Genomic DNA, 17483 nt, shown 5'->3' with positions numbered 1-17483 from the left:
AAATATGAACTACAACATAACTGTTTTAACCATGTTTGGGTAACTTTTTTTTTTTTTAATTTCTCAGAAGCCTTGAAAAATGGCAGTAGGCCCAGTGCTCTCAACTCCTGGGAGACATGGTTGGCAAATTGCTTTATCTGCAATTCTTTGTAGCACTTAACTTTTTCTTCTTCTAATTTCAGTATTTATGTGCCTCTATTTTTCTCAAATAAAAAGCATCACATCTCATTCCATTTCTCTTAGTATGGAGCACTGTGGTTTGCATCCATTAACCACTCTTTTAATTCATTAAATGAGAAAATGTGAAGTGCTTTGACTGAAGTCAATGAATAACCTCAATGAATAACCTCACTTTGGTTAGTGTAATCAGAGTAATCTGAGTAGGTTGACAAGGGAAAAAAGAGTCAAGGAGAATCATCCTGGATCAACCATGCCTTTTACTTTTCAGAGAGAGAAATACAATTCCAACAAAATTAGTACCCAGGGAGCTGCACTCTGACCCTTGGAGCAGTTCAGAGGTGAATGCAGTACTGTGGAAGGTCTCCGTTTGCTCAAGGAGATCTACGAAGAACAAAAAAAGACATAAGCTTAAATCCATGGCCAGCTTTTTTTTTTTTCAATATATGAAATTTATTGTCAAAATGGTTTCCATACAACACCCAGTGCTCATCCCAAAAGGTGCCCTCCCCAATACCTATCACCCACCCTCCCCTCCCTCCCACCCCCCATCAACCCTCAGTTTGTTCTCAGTTTTTAAGAGTCTCTCATGGTTTGGCTCTCTCCCACTCTACCTCTTTTTTTTTTTTCCTTCCCCTCCCCCATGGGTTTCTGTTAAGTTTCTCAGGATCCACATAAGAGTGAAACCATATGGTATCTGTCTTTCTCTGTATGGCTTATTTCACTTAGCATTACACTCTCCAGTTCCATCCACGTTGCTACAAAGGGCCATATTTCATTCTTTCTCATTGCCCTGTAGTACTCCATTGTGTATATAAACCACAATTTCTTTATCGATTCATCAGTTGATGGACATATAGGCTCTTTCCATCATTTGGCTATTGTTGAGAGTGCTTCTATAAACATTGGGGTACAAGTGCCCCTATGCATCAGTACTCCTGTATCCCTTGGGTAAATTCCTAGCAGTGCTATTGCTGGGTCATAGGGTAGGTCTATTTTTAATTTTCTGAGGAACCTCCACACTGTTTCCCAGAGTGGCTGCACCAATTTGCATTCCCACCAACAGTGCAAGAGGGTTCCCATTTCTCCACATCCTCTCCAGCATCTATAGTCTCCTGATTTGTTCATTTTGGCCACTCTGACTGGCGTGAGGTGATATCTGAGTGTGGTTTTGATTTGTATTTCCCTGATAAGGAGTGACGTTGAGCATCTTTTCATGTGCATGCTGGCCATCCGGATGTCTTCTTTAGAGAAGTGTCTATTCACGTTTTCTGCCCATTTCTTCACTGGGTTATTTGTTTTTCGGGTGTGGAGTTTGGTGAGCTCTTTATAGATTTTGGATACTAGCCCTTTGTCCGATATGTCATTTGCAAATATCTTTTCCCATTCCGTTGGTTGCCTTTTAGTTTTGTTGGTTGTTTCCTTTGCTGTGCAGAAGCTTTTTATCTTCATAAGGTCCCAGTAATTCATTTTTGCTTTTAATTCCCTTGCCTTTGGGGATGTGTCAAGTAAGAGATTGCTACGACTGAGGTCAGAGAGGTCTTTTCCTGCTTTCTCCTCTAGGGTTTTGATGGTTTCCTGTCTCACATTCAGGTCCTTTATCCATTTTGAGTTTATTTTTGTGAATGGTGTCAGAAAGTGGTCTAGTTTCAACCTTCTGCATGTTGCGGTCCAGTTCTCCCAGCACCATTTGTTAAAGAGACTGTCTTTTTTCCATTGGATGTTCTTTCCTGCTTTGTCAAAGATGAGTTGGCCATACGTTTGTGGGTCTAGTTCTGGGGTTTCTATTCTATTCCATTGGTCTATGTGTCTGTTTTTGTGCCAATACCATGCTGTCTTGATGATGACAGCTTTGTGGTAGAGGCTAAAGTCTGGGATTGTGATGCCTCCTGCTTTGGTCTTCTTCTTCAAAATTACTTTGGCTATTCGGGGCCTTTTGTGGTTCCATATGAATTTTAGGATTGCTTGTTCTAGTTTCGAGAAGAATGCTGGTGCAATTTTGATTGGGATTGCATTGAATGTGTAGATAGCTTTGGGTAGTATTGACATTTTGACAATATTTATTCTTCCAATCCATGAGCAGGGAATGTCTTTCCATTTCTTTATATCTTCTTCAATTACCTTCATAAGTTTTCTATAGTTTTCAGCATACAGATCTTTTACATCTTTGGTTAGATTTATCCCTAGGTGTTTTATGCCTCTTGGTGCAATTGTGAATGGGATCAGTTTCTTTATTTGTCTTTCTGTTGCTTCATTGTTAGTGTATAAGAATGCAACTGATTTCTGTACATTGATTTTGTATCCTGCAACTTTGCTAAATTCATGTGTCAGTTCTAGCAGACTTTTGGTGGAGTCTATCGGATTTTCCATGTATAATATCATGTCATCTGCAAAAAGTGAAAGCTTGACTTCATCTTTGCCAATTTTGATGCCTTTGATTTCCTTTTGTTGTCTGATGGCTGACGCTAGAACTTCCAACACTATGTTAAACAACAGCGGTGAGAGTGGGCATCCCTGTCGTGTTCCTGATCTCAGGGAAAAAGCTCTCAGTTTTTCCCCATTGAGGATGATGTTAGCTCTGGGCTTTTGATAAATGGCTTTTATGATCTTTAAGTACGTTCCTTCTATCCCGACTTTCTCAAGGGTTTTTATTAAGAAAGGGTGCTGGATTTTGTCAAAGGCCTTTTCTGCATCGATTGACAGGATCATATGGTTCTTATCTTTTTTTTTGTTAATGTGATGTATCACGTTGGTTGATTTGCGAATGTTGAACCAGCCCTGCATCCCAGGAATGAATCCCACTTGATCATGGTGAATAATTCTTTTTATATGCTGTTGAATTCGATTTGCTAGTATCTTATTGAGAATTTTTGCATCCATATTCATTATGGATATTGGCCTGTAGTTCTCTTTTTTTACTGGGTCTCTGTCTGGCTTGGGAATCAAAGTAATGCTGGCTTCATAGAATGAGTCTGGAAGTTTTCCTTCCCTTTCTATTTTTTGGAACGGCTTGAGAAGGATAGGTATTATCTCTGCTTTAAACGTCTGGTAGAACTCCCCTGGGAAGCCATCTGGTCCTGGACTCTCATTTGTTGGGAGATTTTTGATAACCGATTCAATTTCTTTGCTGGTTATGGGTCTGTTCAAGCTTTCTATTTCCTCCTGATTGAGTTTTGGAAGAGTGTGGGTGTTTAGGAATTTGTCCATTTCTTCCAGGTTGTCCAATTTGTTGGCATATAATTTTTCATAGTATTCCCTGATAATTGTTTGTATCTCCGAGGGATTGGTTGTAATAATTCCATTTTCATTCATGATTTTATCTATTTGGGTCATCTCCCTTTTCTTTTTGAGAAGCCTGGCTAGAGGTTTGTCAACTTTGTTTATTTTTTCAAAAAACCAACTCTTGGTTTCGTTGATCTGCTCTACCGTTTTTTTAGATTCTATATTGTTTATTTCTGCTCTGATCTTTATTATTTCTCTTCTTCTGCTGGGTTTAGGCTACCTTTGCTGTTCTGCTTCTATTTCCTTTAGGTGTGCTGTTAGATTTTGTATTTGGGATTTTTCTTGTTTCTTGAGATAGGCCTGGATTGCAATGTATTTTCCTCTCAGGACTGCCTTCGCTGCGTCCCAAAGCATTTGGATTGTTGTATTTTCATTTTCGTTTGTTTCCATATATTTTTTAATTTCTTCTCTAATTGCCTGGTTGACCCACTCATTCTTTAGTAGGGTGTTCTTTAACCTCCATGCTTTTGAAGGTTTTCCAGACTTTTTCCTGTGGTTGATTTCAAGCTTCATAGCATTGTGGTCTGAAAGTATGCATGGTATAATTTCAATCCTTGTATACTTATGAAGGGCTGTTTTGTGACCCAGTATGTGATCTATCTTGGAGAATGTTCCATGTGCACTCGAGAAGAAAGTATATTCTGTTGCTTTGGGATGCAGAGTTCTAAATATATCTGTCAAGTCCATCTGATCCCATGTATCATTCAGGGCCCTTGTTTCTTTATTGATCCTGTGTCTAGATGATCTGTCCATTTCTGTAAGTGGGGTGTTAAAGTCCCCTGCAATGACCACATTCTTATCAATAAGGTTGCTTATGTTTATGAGTAATTGTTTTATATATTTGGGGGCTCCCGTATTCGGCGCATAGACATTTATAACTGTTAGCTCTTCCTGATGGATAGACCCTGTAATTATTATATAATGCCCTTCTTCATCTCTTGTTACAGCCTTTAATTTAAAGTCTAGTTTGTCTGATATAAGTATGTCTACTCCAGCTTTCTTTTGGCTTCCAGTAGCATGATAAATAGTTCTCCATCCCCTCACTCTCAATCTAAAGGTGTCCTCAGGTCTAAAATGAGTCTCTTGTAGACAGCAAATAGATGGGTCTTGTTTTTTTATCCATTCTGATACCCTATGTCTTTTGGTTGGTACATTTAGTCCATTTACATTCAGTGTTATTATAGAAAGATAAGGGTTTAGAGTCATTGTGATGTCTGTATGTTTTATGCTTGTAGCAATGTCTCTGGTACTTTGTCTCACAGGATTCCCCTTAGGATCTCTTGTAGGGCTGGTTTAGTGGTGATGAGTTCCTTCAGTTTTTGTTTGTTTGGGAAGACCTTTATCTCTCCTTCTATTCTAATGACAGACTTGCTGGATAAAGGAATCTCGGCTGCATATTTTTTCTTTTCATCACATTGAAGATCTCCTACCATGCCTTTCTGGCCTGCCAAGTTTCAAAAGAGAGATCAGTCACAAGTCTTATAGGTCTCCCTTTATAAGTTAGGGCACGTTTATCCCTTGCTGCTTTCAGAATTTTCTCTTTATCCTTGTATTTTGCCAGTTTCACTATGATATGTCGTGCAGAAGATCGATTCAAGTTATGTCTGAAGGGGGTTCTCTGTGCCTCTTGGATTTCAATGCCTTTTTCCTTCCCCCGTTCAGGGAAGTTCTCAGCTCTGATTTCTTCAAGTACACCTTCAGCACCTTTCCCTCTCTCTTCCTCCTCTGGGATACCAATTATGCGTATATTATTTCTTTTTAGTGTATCACTTAGTTCTCTAATTTTCCCCTCATACTCCTGGATTTTTTTATCCTTCTTTTTCTCAGCTTCCTCTTTTTCCATAATTTTATCTTCTAGTTCACCTATCCTCTCCTCTGCCTCTTCAATCCGAGCCGTGGACGTTTCCATTTTATTTTGCATCTCGTTTAAAGCGTTTTTCAGCTCCTCCTGACTATTCCTTAGTCCCTTGATCTCTGTAGCAAGAGATTCTCTGCTGTCCTCTATACTATTTTCAAGCCCAGCGATTAATTTTATGACTATTAATCTAAATTCACTTTCTGTTATATTATTTAAATCCTTTTTGATCAGTTCATTAGCTGTTGTTATTTCCTGGAGATTCTTTTGAGGGGAATTCTTCCGTTTGGTCATTTTGGATAGTCCCTGGAGTGGTGCGGACCTGCAGGGCACTTCCCCTGTGCTGTGGTGTATAACTGGAGTTGGTGGGCGGGGCCGCAGTCAGACCTGATGTCTGCCCCCAGCCCACCGCTGGGGCCACAGTCAGACTGATGTGTGCCTTCTCTTCCCCTCTCCTAGGGGTGCAATTCACTGTGGGGTGGCGTGGCCCATCTGGGCTACTTGCACACTGCCAGGCTTGTGGAGCTGGGGATCTGGTGTATTAGCTGGGGTGGGTAGGCAAGGTGCACGGGGGCAGGAGGGGAAGGCTTAGCTCGCTTCTCCTTAGGTGATCCACTTCAGGAGGGGCCCTGTGGCAGTGGGAGGGAGTCAGACCCGCTGCCGGAGGGGTGGCTCCACAGAAGCACCACGTTGGGTGTTTGCGCGGAGCAAGCAAGTTCGCTGGCAGGAACTAATTCCCTTTGGGATTTTGGCTGGGGGATGGGCGAGGGAGATGGCGCTGGCGAGCGCCTTTGTTCCCTGCCAAACTGACCTCTGTCCTCTGGGGGCTCAGCAACTCTCCCTCCCGTTGTCCTCCAGCCTTCCCGCTTTCCGAGCAGAGCTGTTAACTTATGACCTCCCAGATGCTAAGTCCCGCTTGCTGTCGGAACACACTCCATCCGGCCCCTCTGCTTTTGCAAGCCAGACTTGGGGGCTCTGCTTGTCCGGCTGGCCGCCCCTCCGCCCCGGCTCCCTCCCACCAGTCCGTGGAGCGCACCGCCTCACCGCCCTTCCTACCCTCTTCCGTGGGCCTCTCATCTGCGCTTGGCTCTGGAGACTCCGTTCTGCTAATCCTCTGGCGGTTTTCTGGGTTATTTAGGCAGGTGTAGGTGGAATCTAAATGATCAGCAGGACTCGCGGTGAGCCCAGCGTCCTCCTATGCCTCCATCTTCCTCTCTGTCTCCATGGCCAGCTTTTTAAAGAGATCCAGGCTACTCAGTGATTTCCCCACCACCGACACCCCAAGGCTTTCCTAAATTCAGAGAAAGTAAACAAAATTAGCATTGTAAAGAGTTCCTGGTTTATGAATGGGAGCATATGGTTGCTATGAACTGAGTTGTATTTTAAGTGGTTTTAAATCTTTTCAATTACATATGAGTCCCATTGTATTATCAAAGTATACGGTGCACTCATGTCTGTTTTTTAACACACGGAGTCATGTTTTCACCAGTTAAAATAATAATATCTACAGTAGCCAAATCCTTGGGCTAGTTTTCTCAAGGGAGTCTTCAGTGCCTCTCTGGAGGCCTCATTTGGGGGGTGGGAGATGTGGGATCAAAACCAGACTTTATTAGCCAAGGTAGAACTGCCTCCACCAAGAAAAATCCTCTCAACCCCACACCCCCATACCCAGCTGACTTTGGAACAGTCTCACCCTGGTAACCACTCCACCACCCCTAAAGATATTGTGGTTATTTTGATCATAGGGAAAATGGAACTCCTAGATCAGTTGTGGTTGTTTCTCTTCACAGCAGTTGGCCTGATTGTATGTATATGGGTGTGAGTGTTTGCTGAAGCAGAGGGAAAATGCCCTAGCTTCATATACCTAAGCCTAACTAGTCTTGTCAGCACATCAGAAACTGGTTACTCTTATTCCAATCTTTCAACTTTCCAGGTGAGGTCCCTTACAAATACTCTTGATATTTGGATACCTGATATGTTCACATTTCTACACCTGAAAACAACAACTAATTATGACCAAGATTAACCATTTACTTATCCTGAATTTATGATACTGACCATTTCAGGTCCCATATCACTAATTTCTGGTGCAAATAAGAAAGGATTTTGTGCAGACAACGTAAATGTCACTAGTGTGTTCATTTGAGATTATGCACCATAGGAGAGCCCTTTGGATTCTCAGGCCAAGTCTCTTGACCCTTATGTTAGGAGTGGTTCTAATAGGCATGATAGTCAACTCCCCACTTTTTTACTTCCTGCCTTTTTATCACAATCTGTATACCAATGATCTCGGGACAATTGAACATTCCTTAGTTCCTGAGTAGAATATTTCAGAGCTGAAAGGGGCCTCAGAGATCATCCCGGTAATGTCACTTTTTACAGATGAGCAATGGGGATCAGGGAGCAGCTTCTAAGCTTTGAACTTCTCTTTGCTCCCTGGTTGCTTTCTGAGCACGTCTTTCTCTTGCAGAGGGAAACTCCATTTAGGAAAACAAGAGGAGAGCAATAAACCACCTTATGTGAGTAAAAACATGAAGGGGGCAGCGGGACTAACATTTACTGAGTGCCTACTTTGTGCAAGCACAGGCCTTTTACATGTATGTACCTCATTGGATCTTTGCAATGATCCTATGAGGAGGGGCTATCGTTGCACATAGCGTAACTGGTAAGTGGCAGAAAAAGGACTTTAACTCAGCTGAGCCAGACCTCAGAGAGGGCATGTAATTGCCACTCTCTACTGCCTTGTGCATGGCAAGAAGACTGTGCCAAGGAAACCAGACACTGACCACCAGTCCAGGCTAGGGTACAGCTCATGCCCATGTGCCAGAAACCCCCCACTGTCACACTGGGGAACCCACAAATGCTAGGGCAGGGACAACAGAGGAAGGGAGCTGGGCCAGGACCACACTGGAGAAAGAGATGGGAACTAAACCCAGGAAGATCTCAATAGCTGCCTAGGAGTTTGGGCCTAATCCTTCTGGTGTCTGGGAACCTTCATGGGTCTGACACAGGCACAGTACCAGGTAAGATTTACATTCTAGAAAAAACATTGTCTGATGGGATAATACTGGTGCTTTTTATTATGGGATTTTTATCTATTTTCTTTTTTTCCCCTTAAACAAGGATCATGCATTTCCATAACAGTCAGGAAAAAAAACAAAAATGTTATTGCCCTCCAGACAGAGAGGATGATGAACTTTAGGGGAGCCAGAATGAAGGCAGGGAGGCCAGCTGGGCAGGTATGGCCAAAGCCGAAGAGAAAGAGGAGGATGGCCTTAGGCTGTTCCAGGGGCAGGAGTGTGGGGAGAAGACGAAGCTGGGGTACAATTAGGCAATAACAATGACAGGACTTGTGTTGCCTTAGGGGTGTCCTACACAACTCTAGAAGGCACAATCTTATCCTGGTCTATGCAGGCTGGTAGCCCTGCCAGATTTCTGACTTGGATCTAGTGGGGAATAGAGGAAGAACTGACTAAAATAGATGTGTTTGTTTTCATAACCGTGCTAGATAGACACTTTCTTCTGTTATTTTGGCTTTCCCCATAAAAGCCCTTTGAGGAAGAGTTATCCTAATTTTCTAATGAGGAAACTGAGGCACACAGATATTGAATAACTATAGTTGGTGGCAGAGCCAGCATTTGAACTCAGGCCTGTCTAATTCCCAGAACTTAGCAATTTCCATGGTGTCTGACTGCCTTCTGGCTTCTGGCCGTGTGGTGAATGCAGATGAGGTGCAGGGCTTGGGGCTGAGTGCCGAGTGAAGTGTCAGCATTTAGGGTTACACATGTTGAGCTTGAGAGGTCTTTGGGAACATCCAGGAACCATTTGTCTTGAGACCAGATCTCAGGAGAGAAATCTGGGCTGGAGTATGAGGGTGAGTGGTAACTGGGGAATGCACAGGAGGGACTTGGGCTCTGGGATCCCACCTCATGTCTCTGTGTCTAAGATGTGAGTAGCACTCTAGTGGAAGATTTGGACGAATCTCTGCACTCCAAGTCTGCAATATTATCTTACCTTCCACCTTGATGTCCAGGAAGTGATAAACGTGTCACCTGGTTATCACCTCATTCGAAATAGGGAGCAGATTTCCGTCACCTTGGGAGATGAAATGTTTGATAAGAGAAAGCGGTCGCAATCAGAGATCATGGACAGAGTCCAGATTTCCAGGTAATGCCCTTGGACCTATATCCAGCTCCTCAGAGCTATCCCTATTGGGCTTGGCCTGGCCTCAAGGAGAAGCTCCTAACTTCTATGCCCAATGCACAGGGTCTCTGTTCTGAAGGTGCTATAATGTCACTTCACTCCTCATCCCTGTGCTGCTCCTCTCCACACCCATCTCTCTGCCCTGATCCCATTTGAAACAGGACAAAGGACAGGTCAGGCAGCTGACCTGAAAAGTGACTGGGTATAGTATAATTTGTACTAAAGGAAAGCAATTATTCTTAGAGGTGATGAACAGATGAAATATTCATAAAATAGTCTGAATTTGGGGGTGTAAAGTAAGAGTAAAGTCAGGGTTTTTGGGGAGCTGAGTATGCATCTCTTTCTCATTTTGCCCAAAGATGTCACTCAGTTCATGCCTCTGGGAGGCATAGCATGGAAGATTCTGGCTGAGTCTACCCCAGTTGAGCACAGTGCATCCTCTCTGTCATTCAGGCCCTACCCACTCTATCCTCCAATGCCATATAAAGTCAGCTCCCACATCTTATCCATTCTACTTCCTAGATCTCTCATTCATGTCTCTCTCTCCCTGTCTCCTCCTACATCCTCTCTCTTGTTCCCTCACCTTGTTGAATGGAACACCATCTCTGTTGCACTGCACACGTCACTACCTGCCACCCTGTCTACTCCAGCTCAACCAAATAGAGCTAAATAACTTATGGACATCATGGAGGCTCCAAACCCAGAAACACAGAAAATTGTTATCTATTCTGCAAGCCATGCTCTGAAGTCCCCTCTTTTTCCTGTGTCTGGGCCATTCCTTGCCTATGATTCACTGTCAGCATCAATCCATCTCCCACCTTCCCATTTCCTAATCCTCTGAATTTTTCCTCCTCCATTTCAACTGTCATTACTGAATCAAGGTCAAACCCTGATAGATCTCTGACATATTCCTCTTCCCCTTCTGTTCAACAGGTAACCAATCCACTCCTCCACCTACTCACACCCCCCACTGCAGGCTAGCTTACCCAAAAGGTCTGATCTGAGGCTCAACCACCCTGCTGCCTAATTCCTTCTCCCAGACTACTCTTCCACCCCTCCCATGACCCCCATAATGATGGAGCAGATGCAGAACATGGCCTGACTCTCACCAAGCCAGAGATAGTCACGTACAGGGAGGTGCCTGACTGGCACAGAATGGAAGCTCTGTGGATGATAGAAGGATTCCTTGTCCCATAGGACTGATATCATTACTGACCTGCAAGAGCAGATCTCAGAATTGACAGTGATCATTGAGCAAATGAACAGAGACCATCAGTCTGCCCAGAAATTGGTGAGTGATCCTTGAGTTAGCTGACATCTCTATGGGTAGGGGAAATACCGGTTTTTTCAGATCACCTGCTATGTTCCAGGCAAGATGCCAAGTGCTTTACTCGCGGGAGCCATGTTGTCTAGGTGACAGCTCTGAAGATAGGACTGTGGCTACACAGTAGGATTTCTCTGACTCCATCCTTATCCATAACTGCAAGAACTTAAATCTTTCCTCAAAGCCTAAGTCAATTTCCAGGAGTTCTTTATGTGCCTGCAGTGTGTACATTGCTACTGAACTCACCACACCAAGGGATGCCAGCCATCTCACGTCAGGCTTACTGTGGAGAGTTAAACTTCAGAGGGTGCCGAGTCTCTTCCTAATGGCAATAGTGTGGTTAATGCACTCAGTGTGGTTCAAAAGCTACCCAGAACCCTTCAGTACCCACTTCCTGTTGCTGTTAAAATTGCCAAAGCCCACTTCAGAATTTGCTGAGATCAGTCTGCACTCTGTGTTTCCTGGGGATTTTGGTGACGACTCCTTTAGATTTTACCATCTGCTTTATCATAGTCTCTTCTTCCCCACCTCAAGCAGGGGTGCCTGCTGGCCTGGGCTGGAGTGATAAACCAGAGCAATGCTCAGAAACAGCCTCCCCCACACCCCACTTGCCTGTTGTTATTGAAACCCACTTGTGAAGGTCGACTTCCCACCAGTCCCACCCCTCACCCTCTGACATGCCCCAGGTGTGTCTGAATCCTACAGTGACCTGGCTTGTGACTCACACTGAGACCTCCCCTACTGTTGGTTCATTACTATATTTATCTGAAAACCCTGCCAGGTTTGTGGTCTGCTTCTACAGATAGGAAATTAAGGCTCAGGAAGTTAAATAAGTTCTATGAGATCAGTCATCAATGGTGGATTATTGTTGCAAAATGCACATTTTCACTCACTGAATCATTGGCCCTGCTAAAGACCTATTTAGAGATTATTTTCGTGCAGGGACCTCATACTGTGATACTTAAAATTCTCCCACCTGTGAACATCCCAAATTGTTGTGTGACCCTGTGGAAGGCTGTAGTTCTGGCTGCCAGTGTGTAGACAGAGAGGGACAGGGAGAGCCCTGAACCCTTTTGTCTCAGTTTGCAGTGGGTGCTGACTGTTCTGGAAGTGTCCTTTCCTCCTGAGACACTAACCAGAGAATCTGATGGTTAAAATGGAAGGTCACCTGGAAATGAGCAAATTTTGCCTGTGGTAGCATACCTTTCTGACAAAGAGGCTTTATTAACACCAGATTTTAAGTTCATTGAAAGTGTGGAGTTTGAATCTTGGGCCTCTTTGGCTCTTCCAGGGCAAGCTCTTTGCTCAATAGATGATAACTTAATTGAATTATGTATCAAAGAAATCCAAAGACCAAGATCTTAGAGATTGCTGTCCAGCAAAAAGACCAGACCTGCCTATAAAACCAGTTAGTGAAAGAGATGGTTTCTGTGCACCAACATTATGAACTGATTACATACCAAACAGCAATAGACCAAGGCAAGGATTGCTCCATTCCCTGAGTAGTGATGTGCTCTCTGGGATTGGAGAACACAAAGAAGAGAGTGTGGGGAGTAGAGCACACCCTATGAACGTGAAGGCTTCTCAGAAATTGCAGACTGCAGTGGGAGTGGGATCCTTGATGCTACATCGTTAATGCCATGTTGCTCCCAGCTCTCGGATGAAATGGCTCTCCGCTGTGCTGAGATGCAGCAGAACTTCGAAAACAAAAACAGGTAAGCTTTCTAGCACAAGCTCCTGTGTGCTGAAGGCCCTAAGACTCTTGCTTCCTTGCAAGATTTCGTTTCACTGGGATTTCAGATAGTGCCAAATGGAGTTGGGTAGGTGGGGATTGGGGAAATGGGCAAGATGGTTTGATGTGAAGCCACCAAAATGTAGCACAGAGAAGGTAATTCCTAGTTTTGCACTTTCTGATCCAATTACTTTGTTTCAAGTATAATCTCCCTTTCTGTTGATTGCTGAGGAGAGCCAGTTTTCATTCTCTATGAGATTTCTGTGACAGACAACTATTGTTCTCAGCCCAGCCTCCTCCTATTTCCCCTGCCTCTTCACTTCCTCCCCCCCTCTTTCTCTTCCTCATTTTTGTCCTGTCATTTCTACTCTCCTGGCTAGTCCCGTGACCTGGGCAGAATGGAAAGAAGGTATGGGAGGAGCAGGAGCCAGAGCCACAAAGACAAGCCAAGGGGAAGTAAAAGGAAGTGTGTTGCCTATGTGGGTGAGGAAACCTTCAAAACCTCCTTCCAGGCTACCTGCTGGGCACCAGAGCAGCCTCAGAAGTCCCAGCAGAGAGAAATATACCTCACTGAGTCATAGACTTGCTTCCAAAAAATTATAATAAATAAGTAACATATTTGTTATATAATAGCTTTCATTATTTTTAGAGCGGTTTTAGGTTCATAGTAAAATAGAGCATAAAGTACAGACAGCCTGACCCTACACCTGCACACCCCAAGTAATCATTAACTCCTGCACCATTGTGATGCATTTGTTACAATTGATGAATCTACATTGATAAATTACCATCACCCGAAGTGCATAGTTTACATTAGGGTTCACTCTTGGTGTTGTACATCCTATGGGTTTTGACAAATGTATAATGACATGTGTCCACCACTATTGTATCATACAGAGTAGTTTCACCGCCCTGAAAAATCCTCTGTGCTCTGCTCATTCATCCCTCCCTCCCCACTAACCTCTGGCAAACATTGATCTTTTTACTGTCTCCATAGCTGTGCATTTTCCAGAACATCATATAGTTGGAATCATATAGTGTGTAGGCTTTATGTATTGACTTGGTCACTTACTATTATGCATTTAATGTTCCTCCATGTCTTCTCTTGGCTTGACAGCTCATATGACCTTTCTTTTTGACATTCATCTTGAACACTGCCAGCTTCTGCCCCCTGGAATGGAGGCTGAAGAGACCCTGGGCTCTAAAATTATCCTGGATGCTAATACAGCCTACAGTTTCCCAAGACAGCCATAAACAAATACTGTGCTATTAGCACAGGAGTCTATGGTCTCCACCAGCTCCATTCAAAATAATAGTTGGTAAAAATGGGTCTTCTCACCTTCTTCTGGGTGGATGCCAGGAGAATGAGTCAGGAAGTGAAGGCCCTGCAGGCTGCCCACAACTGCCTGTGTGATGGGGAAAGGTGGGATCAACTGAGTGTAACAGCTCAGCTCTGGACTTGTTTTCACTGATTGTGGCCTTCTCCCGGGGTCACACAGAGAGCTCAAAGAGGCTCACGCAGCAGAGCTCAGTCAGTTGGAGAACAACTACAAAGCCACACTGAAGGCAGAGAAGCTGGCTGCCCAAGAAAAACTAGGTATGGTCTGGACTGGGGAGAATGACCCTGGGGAAGGGTGAGAGGCTGACCATGGGGGTCTAGGACCAAAGAACTCCCATGGTCATGGATGGGCTGGGACTATGCTCTCCAGATGTCCTCCTAAAGCTCAGAGACAGGGAGTGACTGAGAATGAAACTGAAAAGAGGGAAACCATGTCATCAGTGTCCCTCCTATGCCCAGGTGATAGACTGGCCTGCAACCAAGTGTTAGGATCTGAGCAAGTCCTTAATCTCCTTGAGTCTCATTTATTCTGTCTAAGAATTGAGGACTATAATACCTGCCTTTATCAGAGAGATAAGAATGTGAAAGCACCTTCTTAAAATATATTTTTAACTCTACAAATATAATATTATTGTAATCCAGCAAGTTACGTCATCTGTAAAATGGTGGTGTTTCATTATATTATAATAGCACACTATGATTTATATGGCCTTATAATGCATAAGAGTTGTGTTGGCCATTTATCCCATTATTTACACTGTCCTCAGGAAGGGCAAAATGTGTATCCTTCAGAATTCTGAGATTATAGACTAATCTCCATAGGGAGAAGGAGAAATTCTATAATCTTCTCCCTTTATTTTGCCTTACTTTTTAAAAAGAGGGTATTTATAGCTTGCTGATTTTCCAATTTTCTAAAGAAAACATGTATCATTTTCAAAATCAGCGTACACTAGAAACATCACTTTAAAAAGAGAGAAGCAGGGGCACCTAGGTGGTTAAACGTCCAACTTTGGCTCAGGTCATGATCTCACAGTTCGTGGGTTTGAGCCCCACATCGGGCTCTGTACTGACAGCACGGAGCCTGATTTGGATCCTTTCTCTCCTTCTCTCTCTGCCCCCTCACCCTGCTTGCACTCTGTCTCTCTCTCTTTCAAAAGTAAACATTAAAAAATAAATAAAACTGCTTTAAAAAGAGGGAAGCAGGTGCATACTACAAGGTTTTGCTCCTCTTTTCCCCACAGATGTAGGTGTACCCCCAGGGATTAGTTCTCACATTTGGTATGCATCAGAATCACTTGAGAAGCATATTATCCACAGACACTAGGCCTCTCTCCTCTGAGACCTGAATTCAGTGGGTTTGGCTGGGTGGAGGTGGGGGGTAGGAGAAGAAGACAGGCGTCTAGATTTCTAATAAGCCTCCAGGGTTATTCTTGAGGTGCAACATGGTTTTAACACCTAGAGGATGAGTTGGAGATGGAGGAAGAGTACAGGAGAGCTCACACTTGAGTGTGAAAACATTCATTTCGGAGGAATAATGATGACCCTGTTGTTTTCCTTTTGTCCAGATGAAATGGGAAAGGAGTATAAGTATTTGAAGAATATGTTTCATATGTATCAGGTGAGATTCAGAGCTCCTTGGATTATGAAAGTAAGAGGCAAGGCTCATTCCTGGCTGATGACATCAGGCTGAATCTACAGCACTTGCCCAGAAAATAATTTCCTCAGATTCCCAGCATCCTTGGTTCTAGGTGGCACTAAGTACACCCAGGGAGAAGAGTGACCTTCAGACCGTGGTGGCTTCCATGTGTGAATCAGTCACCCAGTCCCTAAAGAAGCCCACTGACAAATATGTTTGTAATTACAAAAGTAATACCTGCTCATGGTTTCTAAAAAATGGAAATACAAAAACCAACTACAACAGCAACAAAAGAGAATTACCACCGCAAGACAATCTGCTGTTAGCATTTGTACTTTGTAACATCTTTGATTTTAGTAGAGTGCAGGGCCAAAAGGGATAAACATTTTAAAGTCCTTTGATACATTTGGCCAAATTGCCGTCCAAAAAAGACTCTCTCACTGCACCCCCACCAGCTGGGCATGGGATGCTCTAGCCATCTCAGAATGTAACTCATTCATTGAATCAGCTAATTTGAGGGAGGCCTGGGGAAACAGGCCATGATTTCTTCTTAGTGGGATGAGAGAGTAGGAGATGAGGAATGAACAGGCTGAGGCAGCAAACCCCCATCCTATTGGTGAGCAGCTAGTTGTGTTTGCGCAGGACTTTCCAGGTTTTAGCATCAGAAGTTCAGGGTCCTGGGACACAACTCAGTCTCAAACAAAGACAGTTGACCACCCTCTTAAAGGAGGAAACCAAGTCAAGCACCAGCACCACCTCTGAAATTCTATTTGCCATCCACAGTTTCAGTTTTGAGCTTGTATCTAAAACTTGTTTTTCAAGATGTATCTTGATACAGTGAGGGAAAACATCTTAGAGCAAAGCCTAGGAGAAGCATCAGACTGATGTGTGGGTAAGCTTCCCCTTACGTTTGCTTCAGTCTGTACCTCTCCAGAGAGTTTGACCTCTATGGAAACTGAGCTGCCCACCAGTCTTGAAAATGATAAACGAGAACCTTTATCTAAATGGCCATAAACAATTACAAATGAGCTCTGATGTCTGGCCCCAGTGTGAGTTATGCTGCTAACCTGGGGGAAAAAAGGAGGTCAGGGTACTGAGACGTTACTAGCAGCATCCAGGTCCTAGGCCTTCCTCCTCCTGGAGTCCCACCCCCATGAAGTCTGAACCAACCAACAGGATTGGCATCAGGTTAGGCTTATTTAACCTCACCCACAAAGGAAGTTAGATTTGCTGAGTTAAAAATAGACACTGTCTGAAAAACATACCATTGTTTTCTAAGTGTTCAAATTAACTACTAGGCATTTCCCTTGTTTCTTCATGAGCTGTTGATAAGTGATTCATGATTCAGAGGGAGCTGACATGTGAATCTGCAGCAGGGGAGTCCTACCTGTCTTCAAAGGAAACCCAGTTTCAGTGGGACAAACACCATGCAGAACTTGCCTTTGACTTTAGGGTTCTACAGGCCCTTGGATGGGCTGGGCTAGAATTCACTCCCACCAACCACCCACAGAGGGACTCCCAGCAAGCATTCTAGTGAGGGAAGCTTTAAAGGGCCCAATGCTGTGCCTGGAGCCAGTGTGCAGTCTTTTCCAGGATTCTTTTCATAGTGCCTTTGTACCTCTGCAGGACAGCATTTATGATGAAATGGAAGATAAGTGGTTGAAGAAGAAGGCAGAATGGGAGAAGGATGAGAAGTTGGAGCGGGAAAAGATCCTGCTACAGCAAAGTGAGTACAAGAACTTCTCTTTTTGATGGCACGTGTACCAAAAAAAAACCTGCCATTAAGTTTGGTCTTAGCTTGAGAACATCAGCCTTAGATTCACTAAAGGTGATGGCCAGAGGGCTGGATTCCTGAATCAAGAGTACGTGGAGTTTTCAACAAGTGACAACAAGGATGGAGTCTTTTATAAAACTCAGCTATTTGAGGGTATAAGC

At 43.7% G+C, this 17483-nt stretch overlaps 1 protein-coding gene across 4 annotated transcripts in view; it reads left to right on the top strand.

Annotated features, from left to right (window-relative positions):
* Positions 1-17483, top strand: part of FLACC1 (flagellum associated containing coiled-coil domains 1) — a 52452-nt gene that overhangs the window by 24196 nt on the left and 10773 nt on the right. For all 4 annotated transcript variants that reach the window (XM_042995061.1, XM_015540996.2, XM_042995060.1 and 1 more), the window contains 7 exons: positions 7785-7833; positions 9348-9481; positions 10715-10808; positions 12495-12556; positions 14073-14170; positions 15478-15530; positions 17175-17274. In XM_042995061.1, coding sequence (XP_042850995.1) covers positions 7785-7833; positions 9348-9481; positions 10715-10808; positions 12495-12556; positions 14073-14170; positions 15478-15530; positions 17175-17274 — 590 coding nt within the window. The remainder of the gene's footprint in view (positions 1-7784; positions 7834-9347; positions 9482-10714; positions 10809-12494; positions 12557-14072; positions 14171-15477; positions 15531-17174; positions 17275-17483) is intronic.

Source organism: Panthera tigris, chromosome C1, assembly GCF_018350195.1.
Source record: "Panthera tigris isolate Pti1 chromosome C1, P.tigris_Pti1_mat1.1, whole genome shotgun sequence".
NCBI lineage: Eukaryota > Metazoa > Chordata > Mammalia > Carnivora > Felidae > Panthera > Panthera tigris.
The sequence above is the reverse complement of the archived record's forward strand: the minus strand, read 5'-3'. Positions and strand labels throughout refer to the sequence as shown.